At 36.0% G+C, this 17,079-nt stretch overlaps 1 protein-coding gene across 1 annotated transcript; it reads right to left on the bottom strand.

Moving 5' to 3' along the window:
- Nucleotides 1–3,074: 3,074 nt before the first annotated feature.
- On the bottom strand, nt 3,075–16,268 carry LOC103136484 (potassium channel subfamily K member 2-like). Its single transcript, XM_007549754.2, has 9 exons — nt 15,980–16,268; nt 12,511–12,617; nt 12,305–12,417; nt 11,070–11,160; nt 8,054–8,171; nt 7,328–7,488; nt 6,842–7,028; nt 6,620–6,759; nt 3,075–3,652 (listed from the first exon to the last, which is right to left on the bottom strand). Coding segments are annotated over exons 1-9 (1,254 nt in total). The 5' UTR covers nt 15,981–16,268; the 3' UTR covers nt 3,075–3,316.
- Nucleotides 16,269–17,079: the final 811 nt, after the last annotated feature.

The raw sequence follows: 17,079 nt of genomic DNA, 5'->3' as shown, positions 1-17,079 counted from the left end.
ATGTATGTATGGATTAACACACTCAGGTCTCTTGACCTTGCGTGACCGCTTCAGTTCAGAAATATGTTCGTAATCCATCATACTGTATCTGCGTAGCTGTGTTTATTCTGTTCTGTACTTTCTGCTTTTATAACTTTTTGTCACGCATCATAAGAGCTTTAGCTACAGGCCTGTCCCACTCATGGGATTGCTCCATCACCCAGGAAATTTGAACATTAATAGTTTCTCAGTGGAACAGCAGCTGTGAACTCTGTGACACAGAAAGGTCAGCCGCACCTCCATAAATTAGAATATCATTGAGAACTTATTTTATTTTAATAATTCAGTTCATTCAAGCTCTGCACACTTCCTCTAGGTTTCTCTGGGACCTTGATTTATAAATTAAATTGAAGCTTTACCTTTTCTAAAGGGAGCTCAGCTAGTTTAATGAAAGTTTTTAGTTCATTTTTAGGTGCAATATTCAGTCAATTGAATGCTTAATATAAAATTAAGCATATCAGAAACCATCAATCAATCAATAAAGTTAATTTGAATAGCACATTACAGCAACAAGACAGTTCAAAGTGCTTTATATCATCAAACCACAAAAATAAAAAGTCATAAAAACAACATACAGTCACCAATTGAGAAACCAATAACAGACATTACATTTTGTCAAGTGTCATCATCAAAATCATCAATACATGTCTAATATCACATGTATTAGACACAATACATGTGCTGTTGAGCTGTTGTTACGGCTCAACAGCAGCTCTAAACAGCTGAGTTTTCAATATAGATTTAAAGGAACTCAGTGTTTCGGCTGCTTTGCAGTTTTCTGGAAGTTTGTTCCTGATTCATGGTGCGTAGAAACTGAATGCTGCTTCTCCTCGTTTGGTTCTGGTTCTGAGGATGCAGAGAAGAACCAAAACCAGAAGACATCAAAGGTTCTGGAAAGTTGCTATGACAACAGCAGATCTTTAATGTTTTGTGGTGCTAAGTTGTTCAGTGATTTATAAACTAACAATATTTTAAAGTCTATTCTCTGAGCTACAGGGAGCCAGTGAAGGGACTTTAGAACTGGGTTTATGTGCTCTCTATCTTTCTGGTTTTAATGAGAACCTGAGCAGCAGCGTTCTGGATCAGCTGGAGGATTGATCTTTTTAGGCAGACCTGTGAAGATGCTGTTTCAGTAATCAGTGCGACTGAAGATAAACGAATAGATGAGTTTCTCTAGACCTCGCTGAGACATTAGTCCTGTAATCCTGGAGATGTTCGTCAGGTGATAGAAGGCCGACTTTGGAACTGTCTTTATGTGGCTCTGAAGGTTCAGGTCAGAGTCCATCACAACTTCATTACCATTTCTAGTGATTTCGGTTAACAAAAATGTTTTCTGAGTTTCAGTGTTTATTTCATTAGTTATAGTTAACTTCAATTACCTTGATCCAAAGAGGCCTTAAAGGGGCAATATTGTGTATTTTCTAGGTACATAGTGCCATTTTGTAGCACAACCAAGTAATTATGTTCACTTCAATTGTTATAAAAATGTTGTATATACCAAATATTACTTAAAATAAATTTTACTTCCTAATTTCATGCCTTGAAATTGTCTGTCTCTTTAAAAACTGGTTGGTTGAAGATTTATGACTGAATGACTCATGATCAGTTTTATTATAAAAAGACAGGCGCTAACTGTTTAGTTAAAATTATTAAACCAAATTTAAAATAAAATATAACAGCGTGTGACCAGCTGCTGAGTTGACAGACTTGCAGTCGGTAAAGTGTTTGTTTTTCTACATCATGATAAAGTAACAGTGAGAATAAAGATCAAACAATGACAACATACCATCAACTCAATAAAAACAGTCAAATAAGAAAACAGATTTTAATTATCACAAAGGTTTTTCGTGGTAATAATAAACAATTACAACTCCAATGCAATATGCAGAAGAGAACATGTGCAGAATCAGAGTTGGCCATGAAAATAAGACATTTATAGGAGCTGCTGTATTATACATGCATCATGAATTATTAAAACATTTATGTAAAAAATTAAGATCAAGCTGTTCAGCTTTGTGCAGGCCTGAAGTTGTAAGTCTTTTGCTTAAAACTGCAAATAGTATCAGGAGCTCAATTCAAAGTTGTGAAACTGTGTATTTAACATAATTAATTGTTAGAATACTTAATAAAGACAGATTATGTGTTGAGATATGAGCTTGTTTTGACTAAATCTACAGTCCTAAGAGGCATTTGAGGCGACGTGCAAAAAGCCAGTTCTTCATGTTAAAGCCCACATCATGTTTTTGTTTTCTAAAAATACAAAATAATGTGCGTTAGTCTCAGAAAGGCACTGCGTGACAAATTCAAGTTTTTCCAAATGTTAAACTTTGACTGCAGGCCTCAACAGTGGATAATGACCATGAGGTGACATTTGTAAAATTACACAGTAAAATAAACAGAAATATTTAGTTTATTTAGCCTGGCAGAGAAACAAAAAGATGTTAATTTTTCAAAGTCAATATGTTATTCATACATTTATAAATGTCACAGTTCCAAACTAAATATTTAATTAATGAGTTAAATATTTAGTTTGCAAGCTAAATATTTTGCTTTTGAATTAAAATTTAGTTAAAGCTAAATATTTGGTTTATCAACTATATATTTTGTGTATAGTCAAATCAAATTTCAAATTTGATTTGAAATTTAGCCAGGAAGCTAAATATTTGGTTGGTAAACTAAGTATTTGTAAACATTTAATTTCAAAACTAAAAATTTAACTAAATAATTAACTTGGAGTCAACCCTAAATATTTAGCTAACAAACTATTAAAATATCAAAAATGGAGGTCAATATTTAATTTGCAAGTTAAATACTAGCTTGTAATAGTTAGCTTTAATCAGCAAGCTATTTAACTAACTTGCTTATTAAATGTTTAGTTTGGAACCAAGGCATTTAAAAATGTATGAATCACAAGGTGAAAATCTTACTTTAATAAATAAACACTCACTTTTTCTCTTTTACAGGCTAAATAAACCAAATATTGATATATCAATATTCATTTTTATAAAATATTATATAACATAGTAGTATAGATATGCATACATTATAATGTTTATATTATAAATATTATATCTTTTATTTTTATTTTTTTACTTAGTAACTTTACAAACGGCACCTCATAAATGACTGAACCCAAATCAGCAGCTACTACCTGTTGTAATTTGGAGAAAACAGAGATTTGTCTGAAGTGAAAACTGTTTACCATGTTCTGTTTGTTCTCTCAGCTCTTTGTTTGACGAAATTCCCCAAACTCTTTTAACCCTGGAAGAATCATCTTCTACTTGAGGTGTTCGATAATCGAGACGTCTCCTCTCTCCAGGTCCAGCCCGTTCACCAGCGATCCGTTTCTGGTCAGCGGCGCGCTCAGACCCTTTAGCCCGGCCTCCTTGTCGTTCCTCTCCCGTTCGTCGGTGAAATTGATCGACGTGGCCCGACGTGGAAGCGTGAGTTCAGGCGCCGAACTGAATCCCAGCTCTGAGGACAGTTTGCGTTTGATGGATGCGGCTCGCTGGAACTTGTCGTAGATCTCGACGCTGACGCGGCGACGGGTTTCTTTGAACTCCGCAGAGACGTTGGCGGTCCACTCTGCAGCATGCGCCCGGATCTCTCCGACCTGCGGGGAGACGAACCAAGACAGGACAGGTTTCAACTCAACGAGATCTGTTTTTCAGGGTTTTTTTTTTTGTTTTGTAAATATTTTTATTGATTTTATAGATTTCCAATATGTAAATATGTCATCCCATTTACAACCTTTCTGTACTGTTTTACGAAAAAGGTCTTCTGTTTATGCATGCATTCACTCACTGCTGCCACGTCATCTGCATAAATAAAAACCCTGTGCTCAACTCTGACTAAATCAGGAGAGCAAACTCACATCTAGAAGCTTGAGGAAATGTGTTTTTCACAGCAGGACTTCAGCATGGAAGACCATTAGGAGCATGAATAAACATCACCTTAACTGCAGAGGAAACCCTATAAAACTAATTTAGCCAGACAAGTATAATTACAAACAGGCACAAGATATACAAAATATATTCCTTAAATTTTTTGCACAAAATTATTCTTACATAATGAGATTTTATTCTGGTCACTTCTGCCTATTGTGAGCTCCTTTCAGAATGACTTCTGTTAGAGTCTCTTATTACTTTAAATCCAAATTAGCTGCTGCTGGCCTCCCAACATTTACATTTCAACATGAAAATGACTGCAAACAGATCCACAACTATACAACTGTACATCTTTGAAAAGCACAAGTGGAGCCTCCTGCTCAACCAACAAGAATGCAGCAAGTGGTTTCTGGATGGTAAGTCCTCTACAAATCACTTGTCTCTTCCAGCAGCCATTATACAGCACATGCTGGAGCTCTGCTTGGGTTGCTAGGTAATGCTGCAGTGCCTGTGGATTGTGACTTAACTGGGAGGGTCTTTTTCCAGACACCAAAAGACATCAATTTGTAGCCTAAACACATCTGGGTCTTCGCAGTGCTTGGACTGATTTTAGAAGCAGTAGAGACCCAAATGGAAACATAAAACCATCTAAAATATGAATTTTGGGTCCCCTGTAGCTAACAGGACCGGTGAGGCGAGTCATTGTGCTCATCTCCCTTGACACTTCAGAAGATGTTTGTCTGCTGAGGAGCAGCTGAAAGGCCTTCCTCAATCTTCATTCATGCTCAGGAGTGAAATCTAATTATTAAATGGGAACATCTTTCCCAAGAGGGACCTCAGGGTTTTGCTAATGAAGAGCTAAAACCTTCCAGATGTTTCTTCACACATAAGTCAAATTGATTTCCATAACATTTGCTATATTTAGTATTGAAGTAGTTCTATTATAGTTTCTCAAACAGGAACATTGCTAAATTACGCCCAAATTGTGCATCTGTCCCTGTGGAGAGGATCTTCCTATCATCTGTGTTCATGCATTTGGCTGGCAGACAGCAGATTAGATTTGAAAAGAGTCACGTCATTGAAACCAAATTAAGCAGAGGGCAAAAGTTGATGTGGGGATATGGCACAGTAACACGGACACTTTTATAGTTCATCTGTCACTGCAGAGCAGGAGGTAAACAGACACAGTTACCCAAAAGAGTATTAATACTCCTGAAACTTATTCATATTTTATCATGTTACAACCTCACTGTAAAACATTTGAGTCGCATTTAGTTGTGTCAACTATCTTCTACTCTTTACATGAAATAAGTTTAGCAAGTTTCAGATTTTGAACCTAAATGTGAGTTTGTAAAATATAAACTTAGAGCAGTAAGTTAACTTTTATATTAAGAGTTGAATAAACTAGAGTTTTTAGATTAGAACTTAAAAAAACTAGAAGACGAAAAAGATGGGAGTGGGAACTATTTCCCAGAATGCTTAGCAGCTTGTTTTTATGTCCTGAGATGGAAGTGCGTTACATTAAAGCAAATGTTTATTTTAAAGCCTGAGGATAATGTCCTGTTCACACTAAATGTTTCTGAGTTGAATTCATTGTGTTTTATAAAATTCATTATCAGATCTGAAATTTTGTTCATGCAATTTGAAACGAGTTTAAATTAATCTAAAGTGAAAATGTTATTTTAACTTTATATTGTGAGCAAAAATAATAGAGAAATGTGGCTCTTTAACCAGGTGAGGGCAGTTTTTTTCTTCCATTGTTAGGTTCCGTGTTTCTGTATGTTTATTTTTGAGTTTTTCTATGTTTTCCTGTTTCCCTGTGAGTCTCTGTCCTGTCCTCCCCGTTGATTGCTCCCCAGGTGTGTCTCATTCCCTTAATTACCCCGTGTGTATTTTAACCCACCTGTTGTCTGTGTTCCTCGTCCGGTCCTTGTCGTTGTCTATTGTTAGTCTACTCACCAGTTGTACTGCTAAGTCCTGGTTTGTGTTCGCTCGCACGTAGTCCTGTCGTTCAGTTGCTACCGGTATTTGGCTGTGTGCCTGTCTCTCTGCCGTGCTGCCTGTTTTGGACTGAGCTTTATTTTCATCATTAAATATCATCACCACCATAACCTGGGTCTCGGCGTCTCTCCTCACCACTACAACCACACCTTACGACATCCATATTGTGAAATAATTATTTGGTTTAAATTGCAGCATTAAGTTAAAACTTAACATTCAATATTAACGAACTTTAAAAAAAAAACGATGTTTAGACAACTTGTCTCTTAAATTTTAAATCAACTTTAATTTCTGAGTTAAAACCAAAACAGTTTTCTTGTTGTTTTAAATTACATTTTCAGGGCAGCAAATGGATTTTCAGTTTCAAGTTAAACCACCTTCAAATGTTTTACAGTGCTCAGAACCTGTTTACTAATCACGCAGCCTCCAAAGGCCATCATTTGCATTGAATTTTGTTTAGTAAAATTAAAGAAAAGGAGGATATTTACATGTGCATGCCACTTTTTTATTTGTAAAATACATTTTAAAAACATGTATCATTATAGTTCCACTGTGATGCCCTCCTTTGTGTTAGTCTGTCACCTAAAGCAGTAATTAAATCCACTGAATATTGTGTCTGCAAAGTCACAAAAATGGGGAAATGATTGTTTATGGGGTTTGAATGGTTTTGCCAGGGTATTTACATTGAATACCTCTTCTTTCGTCCTCCTGGAGATGGCTCGGAGCCAGTCTCCTATCATGCTGAGGATAGCAGCGAAGTAGGCCAGTCCCACCAGAATCCAGAACCAAACCAGCGGTTTGTAATAGTCCAGGTACTCTATGTCTGACCCACCTGGACACAAAGCCACACCGATCAAACCTGCTGTCACGACCCAGAGAAAACAACAACTTTACAGAGAGTTTGTCTGATTCACCTGCCACAAAGTCTCCAAACCCGATGGTGGTCAAGGTGATGACCACAAAGTAGAGGGACTCCAGCGCAGACCAGCCCTCGATGTGTTTAAAGATGGCCGCCGGCAGCGCCACCAGCAGCAGGCAGCCGAACAGGACAAACAGCAGCGTGGATATCACTCGGATCTTGGTCTGGCTGATGGCCCAGTGCTGCAGGGGGAAGGAACCACATTTAGCTCCTGTCATTATTTACAGGCTGAGATCTGTCACATCACCAGCCATAAGGAGGAAAGTTGTTAAAAAAAAATACATCCATGTTTGTTCGGTAAGGACATTTAGTTCTGCCCTTGTTTTCTTTGTGTGTTTGATTTTTCTTTGATGGTTGGTCAACCAAACTTGATCATTTTGTTGGGTGTCTTTATACCTGATAGTCCGGTAGACTCGGTTCGATTAGGAACCAAAGTTGCAACATTTCTAATATTTTCAGCTGGAGCGGTTCTCAGACTCACCACAAACATTTTCTCCACCCTGGCGATTCCCTTCCCGAAGATGGTGCCAAGCTGATCACCTACACCTGCCAAGAGGAAACCAAACAGCGGTATTCCCAGCAGAGCGTAGATGATACAGAATATTCTCCCTCCCTCGGTGTGGGGAGAGATGTTCCCAAATCCTGCAGAAACACAATCAGAAACTGTCCCAGTCTGGCATCATAGATTCGTTTTCAAACATCTTATTAAACCTGTGGCCTACATGCAAGATTCGACTGATTGATGCAACCAAAAGCAGGAAGTCTGGGGCTTTTCATATGAAACTTTAGCCATTGGTGTCATAATCCTGCAGCTCCTTTAGAGTTTTAGCTTTTTTTTTTTTATCACACTTTTCTACAACATGATTCCTGATCTGTCTGCTGCGTTCCTTTGTCTTAATTGTTGTGTTTGTTCACGTATGATCAAAAACAAACCTCTAAGTTTGCTACAGATCAGATGTGAAATAACGACAAAGGTGGACTCCATTTGTTTTTATATATCAGAATTAAGAGATTGAATGCAAATACATGCCACACTTTTCAGATTTCTGAACGTATCAATAATGCACTTACACATTTTACACTGATAACTCACATAAACACACAATAAGATACTTTAATTGTGATATAGCCAATCTGGAAAATGTGGAAAAGTTAGGAGCAATAAACTTTGACAAGGCGTTTTCGATCAATAAGTTTAATTTCCTACCGATGGTGGTGATGACAGTTCCAGCAAAGAAGAACGCGGAGCTCAGGTCCCACAGGCTGCTGTGGTTGGTGTAAGTTCCTGCAGGATTCACCCCGGATCGGACAGCAGACACAACTTGCTGGGGAGGAAAAAGGCTCCGTAAGACCCGAGAAATGAGCTCTGCGACTTTTATTCTGCTGTAAATAATTTGATGTTTATGTACAGAAGCTGTGGTTGTGTCTGTTCATAATCATAAAATATGGAAACACTGAGTATGCAGTTTGAGATGAACTGATCATGAAAACAAATGGTTTGGGATCTACAGCCGAGGTAGAGCTGATGACAGAGACACTTTCTTGGACTCAGTTTTTGTTTTTCCATGTCTGAGTCTGGAGCTGTCCCTGGTCCTGAACTCTGCATGCCAAATCATCAACATATGTGTATCAGTTCAACTAAAGTCTGCTTTTATGCCCTGATATTATGACCAAATTATGTTTAATGTAGAACAACACATCATATTCTGATCATTTTCCATGTTTCAGCTTAGTGATCTACTAAAATCATGAACACAGAAAACCACAACATAGTGAATCCCTACATTAGGACCATTGTGATTATGATACACCATAATTGTGAAGTGGGAGGAAAAAGACATTTGGTTTTCAAAAATGCTCACGGCTGAAAATCTGAAAAGTGTGGCATGCATCTTGTTTATTCCCTAAATCATCCAAGCTTCTGGAGACTCCAAACAACTTGTTGCATTATTTGCAGGACAAAGTGTTTCTGTGTGCAATTATTTGGTAAACAATAAGAATGATCTAGAACTGAGTGATTCATTTATTTAACTGATTAATCAAATTTTCTGTTTTTGAAGATTTAATCTTTGGAAAATCTGGATTTTTTTTTTTTACCAAAGCACTTCTTGGTTTTCCAGAGTGATGCTAATAACTGCCATCTTTATTTTCGATCAATAAAGTATTTTTTTATTTGAATTTAATTGAATTGACAAGCATGTTTTATTCTTCTGTTTATTTTGATTTTGAATTCAAGTCAATTGAGAATAAATTATTGAAGTAAAAGCCAACTTTAAGATATTTTCTGTCATTTGTAATTTTTTAAGAAAAAAAAATCTGATAAATTCAGAAGTCAAATTTAATATTAAAAATAAGAATTTTGTTGCCCAGCCCATACAGAAGAATCATGTTCAACTTTTCCTTTAACTTCATGCTTATTCGCTACTTTGCATTGATCTGTAGCAAAAATCCCAATTTCTCCTTTTAAGAAATGAGGGGAAAGTTAACAGTTTGTGAATATTATTGCAAATCATATAATTTCCTTTAAACCAATTTGTCCCTGTGGAAACATAATGTTGAGTTTTGGTTACATCAGATTAAAATATCAAAGTGTGAACAAATGCATTGGATTTATTAATATAATTTCTTCTAAAAGTGTCTCGGGAAGCCAGAGGAGTTGTTTTAATTTGGCTAAAAGCAGTTTGAGGTTTGACACTTGGTGGTGGATTGATAACAACATCGGTTCATTCGATTATGCCGTTAGTCTGTCTGTGTGGCACTAATGTAATAAAGTTTCTCTTTGAAGCAGGAGGAAGATTATTCATGTTATAACTCCAGATGAGTCTGTCAGTGAAATCGATCCAAATCAAGGGAACACGATGAAACAGAGACTCCAGTCCAACTAAACACAAAAGATCAACATTTGAGTCTGCTTGCTGCGTGAATGAATGGATTCAGGAAGAAAAGTTGTAGATCATAAATAGACAGACTGGAGATCAAGAAAAGTCAGTAAATTCACTATTGAAGAAACCAGAAAAACACAGAAATTAGTTGCAGTTGGAGGAAATGTTCTTACTTCATAGTAATTAACTTTTTTGGATCTTCGTGTATCTTTTTTCAAGGTGACCTTTCATGCAAATTTCACACTTTTGTACTTCTATTTGGGTCTCTACTGCTTTTATAAACAGCAAAAGCTCTTAAGAAAAACAAAACAAAACAAAACAAAAAACTCAGCTGATTATTGGAAATAAGTTAATGTGTTTTGGTGTCTGGAAAATTAGCCATTTCAAAACGTCACAAATCAGCAGGAACTGACCGTTACCTAGTAACCATGGAACCCCTTCCCGTTACCTAGCAACCCACTCGTAGCTCAAGCACATTTTTTCAGCTGGTTTTCAAGGATTCAAAGTTTCTTATTGTCATACGGCCTTTTCTTGTCTGAAATTTGAACTCAGATTAAGAAATTTTATGCACAAAATAAATAAATAAATGAAATAATGTATGTGATATAGATATGTATATTAAAAACGTGTCTGTTTGTGTAAATAATTTATGAGATGAAGCTGAATTCAGCGCTCTATTTGCTGTACAATGGCCGCTGGAAAAGACAAGTGTTTTGATGTTGACTTACTATCCAGAAACCACTTGCTGCATTCTTGTTGGTTCTGCAGGAGGCTCAACTTCTGCTTTTCTACGATTAATGATTGTGTAATTTCACAACTGTTTGCAGCCATTTTCATGAGTGAGTGTGAACATTGAGTTGGGGGTGCGGCCAGCAGCAGCTTATATAGATTTAAAGTGACAGAGATCCTATAGCAGCTCAAAATAGACAAAACTGATCAGACTGTTTTAGTCTGATCAGTCTAAAGTCAGACTAAAGACTAAAGCTTATCTTAGTTGTAGATAAGACTAAAAATCTTATCTACGATTGATTTTGTGCAAAACATGTGATGAACATGTTGGATTAACCTATCCTAACCTGCTCAAAGAAGCATAATATATCACCTTTAAACCAAATGGAAAGTTTTCTAATGCCAACAAAGTAGCTCAGTGACCTTATAAAATGGTAAAATCAATTTAAAATCTGGAAAACATGAACAATCAAATTCCTTTAATATCTTGGAATGAGGCCATAGTCATCATGGATCTCTAAATCATGGTGTCATGACAGGATTTCAGGTGTCCGTGCATGCGTGCGTGCGTGCGTGCGTGCGTGTGTGTGTTCTGGCCCAGTGCCGACTCACCTGGACCAGCTCCTCCAGCTGGCTCTGGTTGACGCAGGAGTGCTGGGACAGGAAGTCCAGCTTCTGGGACAGGATGGCCAAACGCTGGGCACTGAAAGAGGGAGAGACCGAGTTTGTTCTTCCTGTTTTGAAAAAAGAACCTGTTCTGTCAGAAAATTAATGAATAACCAAGTTTTTTTTTTTTAGATGGATCAAAACCAAATTTGGCTCAAGAGAGAATCACAACTACGATGCAACACCTTGACGACTTTTAAAACATCATAAAACCATAAAGTTCAAATAATTTCATAGAGATTTGATGTGATTGAAAGAGAGAAAGCAGTGATTAATTGTGAAGTGGAAACAAAATGACAGGATTTAAATACTACTATTATTTTATAATAGTAGTATTTAATATATATAATATTAAATATAAGTATAATAATAATATATTATATTATTACTAATATTATTATTATTACGGATCTGTAGATTTTCTTGTCTTGAAATAATTTTGCTTATACAATATAATTTATTTGTACGTTCTTTAGCACAGTATACTGAACATGCATGTGAATAAAATTACTTTAATTACAAATTTCTGATAGTTACTGAATCAATACATAATATATTGTGTTAAATTGAGATAAGGTGTTGAATTAAATAAGTATTCACAGAACAGTAGTGGTAAATTATTTTGTTCTTGTTTATGTATCCATGTGTTTTGTCTTATCCTGTTGTTTGTTTTCTATTTGAAATAAACAACTACATTTAAAAAAAAGAAATGAAATATTTCACGATTACAAATCTGAAAAGTGTGTCACACATTTGTCTTCATCCTCCATTCCTGTGATCCCACTTAATAAGAATAAATAAATAAAAACAAGTCACTTTATGGCTAAGTAAAGTCCACCTGTGTGTTTTTTATTCTTATTGAAGCCAATTATCTGAGAAACAGCCAAATGGCATTTGGTCACTTTGGAGTTCAGGGAAACATGGTGCTGGCAGGGTCATGCTGTGGGAATGCTTTCCTTCCATATAAAATGGAGGAAGCTAAAAACCTGTTAGACGCTGCAAAATATTCGAGGTTGTGAAGAATTTCCTCTCTAGACTCCCAAAGCTAGTAGAGACGCCTTCAAAAACTAAATTATAGAAGTGGTGAGGGTTCTTGATGTGAAGCTGTCCTGAGTTTTTGAGGCTCAGAGATAAAATAATGAAGCTGGAGGAGTAATAGTGAAATGAAAACAGACGCCCACCTCTCATGAGGCTGCTCCAGCCATCTGAAGACGGCGGCTCCTATCACCAGGTACAGAACCACCAAAAGAAAGATGGCGGTCACCGTCTTCCACTTCATCACTGTGGCCACGACCTGCAACACTTCGGCTGGTCAGTCAGCCCTCAGCAACTCTCTAAAATGACTTCTGTCTGGATAGTTTTTGCTTTCTTAGGTTTGATTCCTCACCTCACTTTCCTCCCGAGGCGTCAGTGTGATTGGCTTGGTGGAGAAGGAGAGGCGAGGCTTCGTGTTGTGAGTGGCTGATTTTGGGTCCAATAAGTCTGGAGCTGCCACTATGGAAAAAACTGGATTATTATTTAAATTATTCACATTTTGCCCCTCATTTTACACCATCCATTTCCTCTCTTACGCACAAATATTGGTTTATTTGTCTTGATAAAAGTAATTTATAGATATCGACCGTATGAGTCGACATTGTCTAATTGTTGTGTGAATTAATGCATCCAGGAAGGAAAGTTGTTGATTAAAAGTATATAGGTTGGAGTTTCACTACACTGTAAAACAGTGTAGTTTCAAGTGAAACTGAATGGTTTAACTTGGAAATGAAAGTCCACCTGCTGCCTTGAAATGTAACTTAAGTCAACAAGAAAAATGTTTTGGTTTTAACTCAGAAATTAAAGTTCATGAAGTTGATTTAACAAGAGACAAGTTGTCTAAACATTGTTTTTTAAGTTTATTAATCTTGAATTGTGAGTTTTAACTTAATGCTGCAATTTAAACCAAATAATTATTTCACAATATGCAAATAAAAACAGCCCTCACCTGGTTAAAGAGCCACATTTCTCTATTATCATGTTAAAATAACTACTTATTTTACTTTAGAATAATTTAAATTTTTGTTTCAAATTACATTAACAAAATTTCTGATCTGATAATGAATTTTATTAAACATCACAATGAATTCAGCTCAAAACATGAGATTATCCTCAAGATTTAAAATAAGCATTTACCTTAATAACACAGAAGTCAGATCATGTAACACACTTCCATCTCTGAATACAAAAACAGCTGCTAAGCATTCTGGGAAATAGTTCCCACTTCCTCTTTTTCTTCTTTCAGTTTTTTAAGTGCCAACCTAAAAACTCTAATTTGTTCATCTCTTATTAAGTTAACACAACCTACTACTGTAAATTTATCTTTCTCATACTCACATTTAGGATCATAATCTGAAACTCGTTAAATTTATTTGACTTAAAGAACAGAAGATAGTTGATACAACTAAATGTGGCTCAACTGTTTTACAGTGAGGTAATTTTGTTGGATCTTCATGTGTCTTTCTTAAAGGGGATCTATTATGAGGATTCACATTTTGCACATTTTCATGCCTCCATTTTGGTCTCAACAGTTTAAAAACACCCAGCTGTTTTTGGCAGTAAGTTGATGCTAAAAAATGTCCTCTTAATATCCACCAATGGATGTGATTTTGGAAAATCCAAAGTTGTATATTTGAAGAGAAAAAAGACGGAAACAGAACATTTTTATTTAAAAGTTATGCTGTTTATGTTATTACTTCCAGAGTTCAGTAGTATTACATTTACTTGAGTAACTTTCTGGTAAAAATTTAATTTAGGAGTATTTTTACTATGTTATGCTTGTTATTGTTACTTTTACTTCAGTAACTTTATTAAGAAGTATTTCTACTCTTACTTGAGTCTGATGATTGTAATTTTTAAATATTAAATAATTGATGTTTTAATCTGTCACTCAGAACTTGAGTCGTATTTTACTTTTACTTGAGTAAAAATAAATTGAGGTAGTGCGACTCTTACTTGAGCACAATTTTCAGATACCCTACCCACTTCTGATTACTTATGTACATATTTACTAATCTTTCTTGGTTATCACTAATAGAGAAATTAATAACAAGTCTATCAAGTTTCTTGCCTGTTTGACCTGTAGCCGATCACATGATCACATGATCACATGAAGTGTTTCTAACAGAAGCTTCCTATTGGATAATTACTAAATGCGCGACCATCTTTCAGCTACTAACAAGATATTTAACCCATTCAACTGATGCAATGAGTTTCATCTCTAAAACAACCATGCCAGCAGTCATCCTGTGGTCCTGGAAAAGATGTCAGTCTGTTTAAGAAAGGTCAAAGGTCAAATCACTGGCACCCACAGCGAATGCAAGCTGTAATCAAAGCTAAAGGCAGAGTATTATAAGTGGGATTGTGCAGGAATCCATGCTAGGACTACTTACTGTTCATTGGTAAATTTACAAACACATTCCCGTGAGAGCACACCAACATGGTTAAATAAATATGCATTCATTAAAAAATTATTTTCTTATGCTCTTAGGTCTGTCATAATAGTACTATTTGTAGCAAAGCTCTTATGATCGCGTTGATTTAGTGTGTGAACTTGCACAACTTATCATGGCTTAAACTGAACATATTTTTACTAAATATGAAAAAAATCCAGTTTTATTATCTTCAGTGGGAAGAGTTACACTCCAGAGATTTATCTTAGCATTTCACTGATTTTGTTGAGACTTCAGGACTTTTTATTGATGATGAGAATCTGAGCTGGAGAAAATACATTTTTATTAGCAATACATTCATAAAAAATATTAGTATTATAAGAGGAGTATCATCCTCTTGTCACTAAAAACCTTAATTTTGCTTTATGAATTAGTTTAGTTTATCCCTGTTCACATTGTGATCTGGTTTGGACTTGACCTTTTCTTTCAGCTCTTCATAAACTTTTAGTTCTTCAGAAACACTTTCTGGATCTATTTCAATTTTCAAAATGAACTTATGAGCAAAAGACAGAAATAGTTCTTATACAACTCATAAGTCTTTTAAAGCAGTTTCCCACAAGTAGAGAATAATTTTACCTATAGGAATGCTGTAGGTTGCAGATAAGGATTATTCATTTGAGGAATTTTACCAAACAATTATCTAGTCTCTGTGCTGCAACTACTTTTCAATTATATTTTGGATTATTGATATATAAAACAATGTTTTCTCAACTTGGTGTAACAATGCGATACATTTCGTGCCTTTTTCCTTTATAACTGACGGTTATTCTATTTACTCTCAATCGGATGCAAACAAGAAGATAGTTTGCTGAAGACAAGAAGATATTTACTGTTTGAGCTGTCTACTTCGTCACTTTTACCTATCAGTCATTTTTTGTCCTTTCGTGCATTTTAATATGCTAAATAAACTTAAATGCATTGGATTGTAACTTTTAGTATGAACATGGTATAAAATATAACAAGTACTTGAACTTCTTCAGAATAAAATGTAAAGACTCCTTTATATTCTGGGAAAACCCTTTAAAGTTTTTGCATTTGTGTTCAAGTTATAAAAATTATAACAAACTGATGTTACCTTCCACTTTAGTTTGTTTACAAAAAGATAAAATATTGTATTTGCTCCTCTTCTGTGTAAGAAATGCATTATTTTTGACTTTTTTATGGTAATAAACAAAAACTTGCCTCAAATATATTTTTCTACACTTGTTAAAGAAACATGCAGGACTAAGTTAACCTCTAAAAATGTTTGTGTAAAGTTTCAGGTGAGCGTTTTGAGGTAAAACAATGTTTCTAACTGAATGCACCACTTCACATCAATATAAGATGTTTCCTGGAGCTCAATCAGGATGAAATAAAATCCTCACTCACTTGTCGTGGTTGGCTATCCGATGCCCTCCGCTCTCCTCTTCTCCTCACCAGAAGCTTTCAATGCGTTGCGGGGAATCTTTCCTCCGATGCGTGTCTCCCCTGCGCGGTGCTGAGGAGGGCGGACGGACCGGCGCTCCGTCTTCCCTCTGCTTCCCTTCGTGGCTTTCAGCGCTGATCGGACACTGGTCGGTGCTGTTTGGGGTATTTTTCACTAAACAGTTTCTCTGGTCTCTCTGTCTCCTGTGGTTTCTGCCAGTTCTCCAGTTGGCGACGCTCTCCGTGTGCGCTCAGGGTTTTGAGCGCACCGGTGACTTGTTACCGAGAGGAGGAGGAGAGGAGGTCCGTGGTACGGAGAGGTGGTCCCCAAACGTGGACAGGCCCTCAACACCCATTAGTTTCTGACCGTGGAACAAAAAGTGTGTATGAATTATAGGGGCGCCGCCTTAGAGGGGGCGCCAAAATATTTCTGTTTGTGCCAGAAGGCTAGGATTAGGGCTGTAATCAGAGGTGGGTAGAGTAACCAAAAATATGCATTCAAGTAACAGTAGTACTACTTCAACAACACATTTTACTGAAGTAAAATGTAACCATCCAAGAAATTACTCAAGTAATTTTACAAAGTACTTTGTAAAACGTCTACTCAAGTATTCAGTAACTGATCAAATTATCAATCATTTAATATTTAAAAATTACCTAATCAGACAGACCAAAATATAAAATTAAGTGGAAATTTTGGAATTTTAAGGATAAAAATTACAATAATTGATATAAGTAACAAAAAATAAAATCAGGAAAATATTTTTTTTTTCAAGTCAGTTTCTTTCAATATAAAACTTTAGCAAAAACTGCAGGTGTGTGTCTGAGTATGGTGAAGTTTTGGTTATTTTAAACATCAGATATAATTTGTCGACATCAAAATAAGAGTGTATTTAATGTACATGGGGCAGCAAAGGTCAGATTCTCTAATGTTTAACCAGAACAGGTGCTATAAACCAGGTGCTGGTGAACGCACAGCTACGTTATTATCACACTCAACCCCTGCAATCTAACACATCTTATTTGCTTTAGGATACTTACTCACCACTATGGTCACACTGTCA

Source organism: Poecilia formosa, unplaced genomic scaffold (assembly GCF_000485575.1).
Source record: "Poecilia formosa unplaced genomic scaffold, Poecilia_formosa-5.1.2 Scaffold33, whole genome shotgun sequence".
Taxonomy (NCBI): Eukaryota; Metazoa; Chordata; class Actinopteri; order Cyprinodontiformes; family Poeciliidae; genus Poecilia; species Poecilia formosa.
This window is presented reverse-complemented; position numbering and strand designations above follow the sequence as displayed.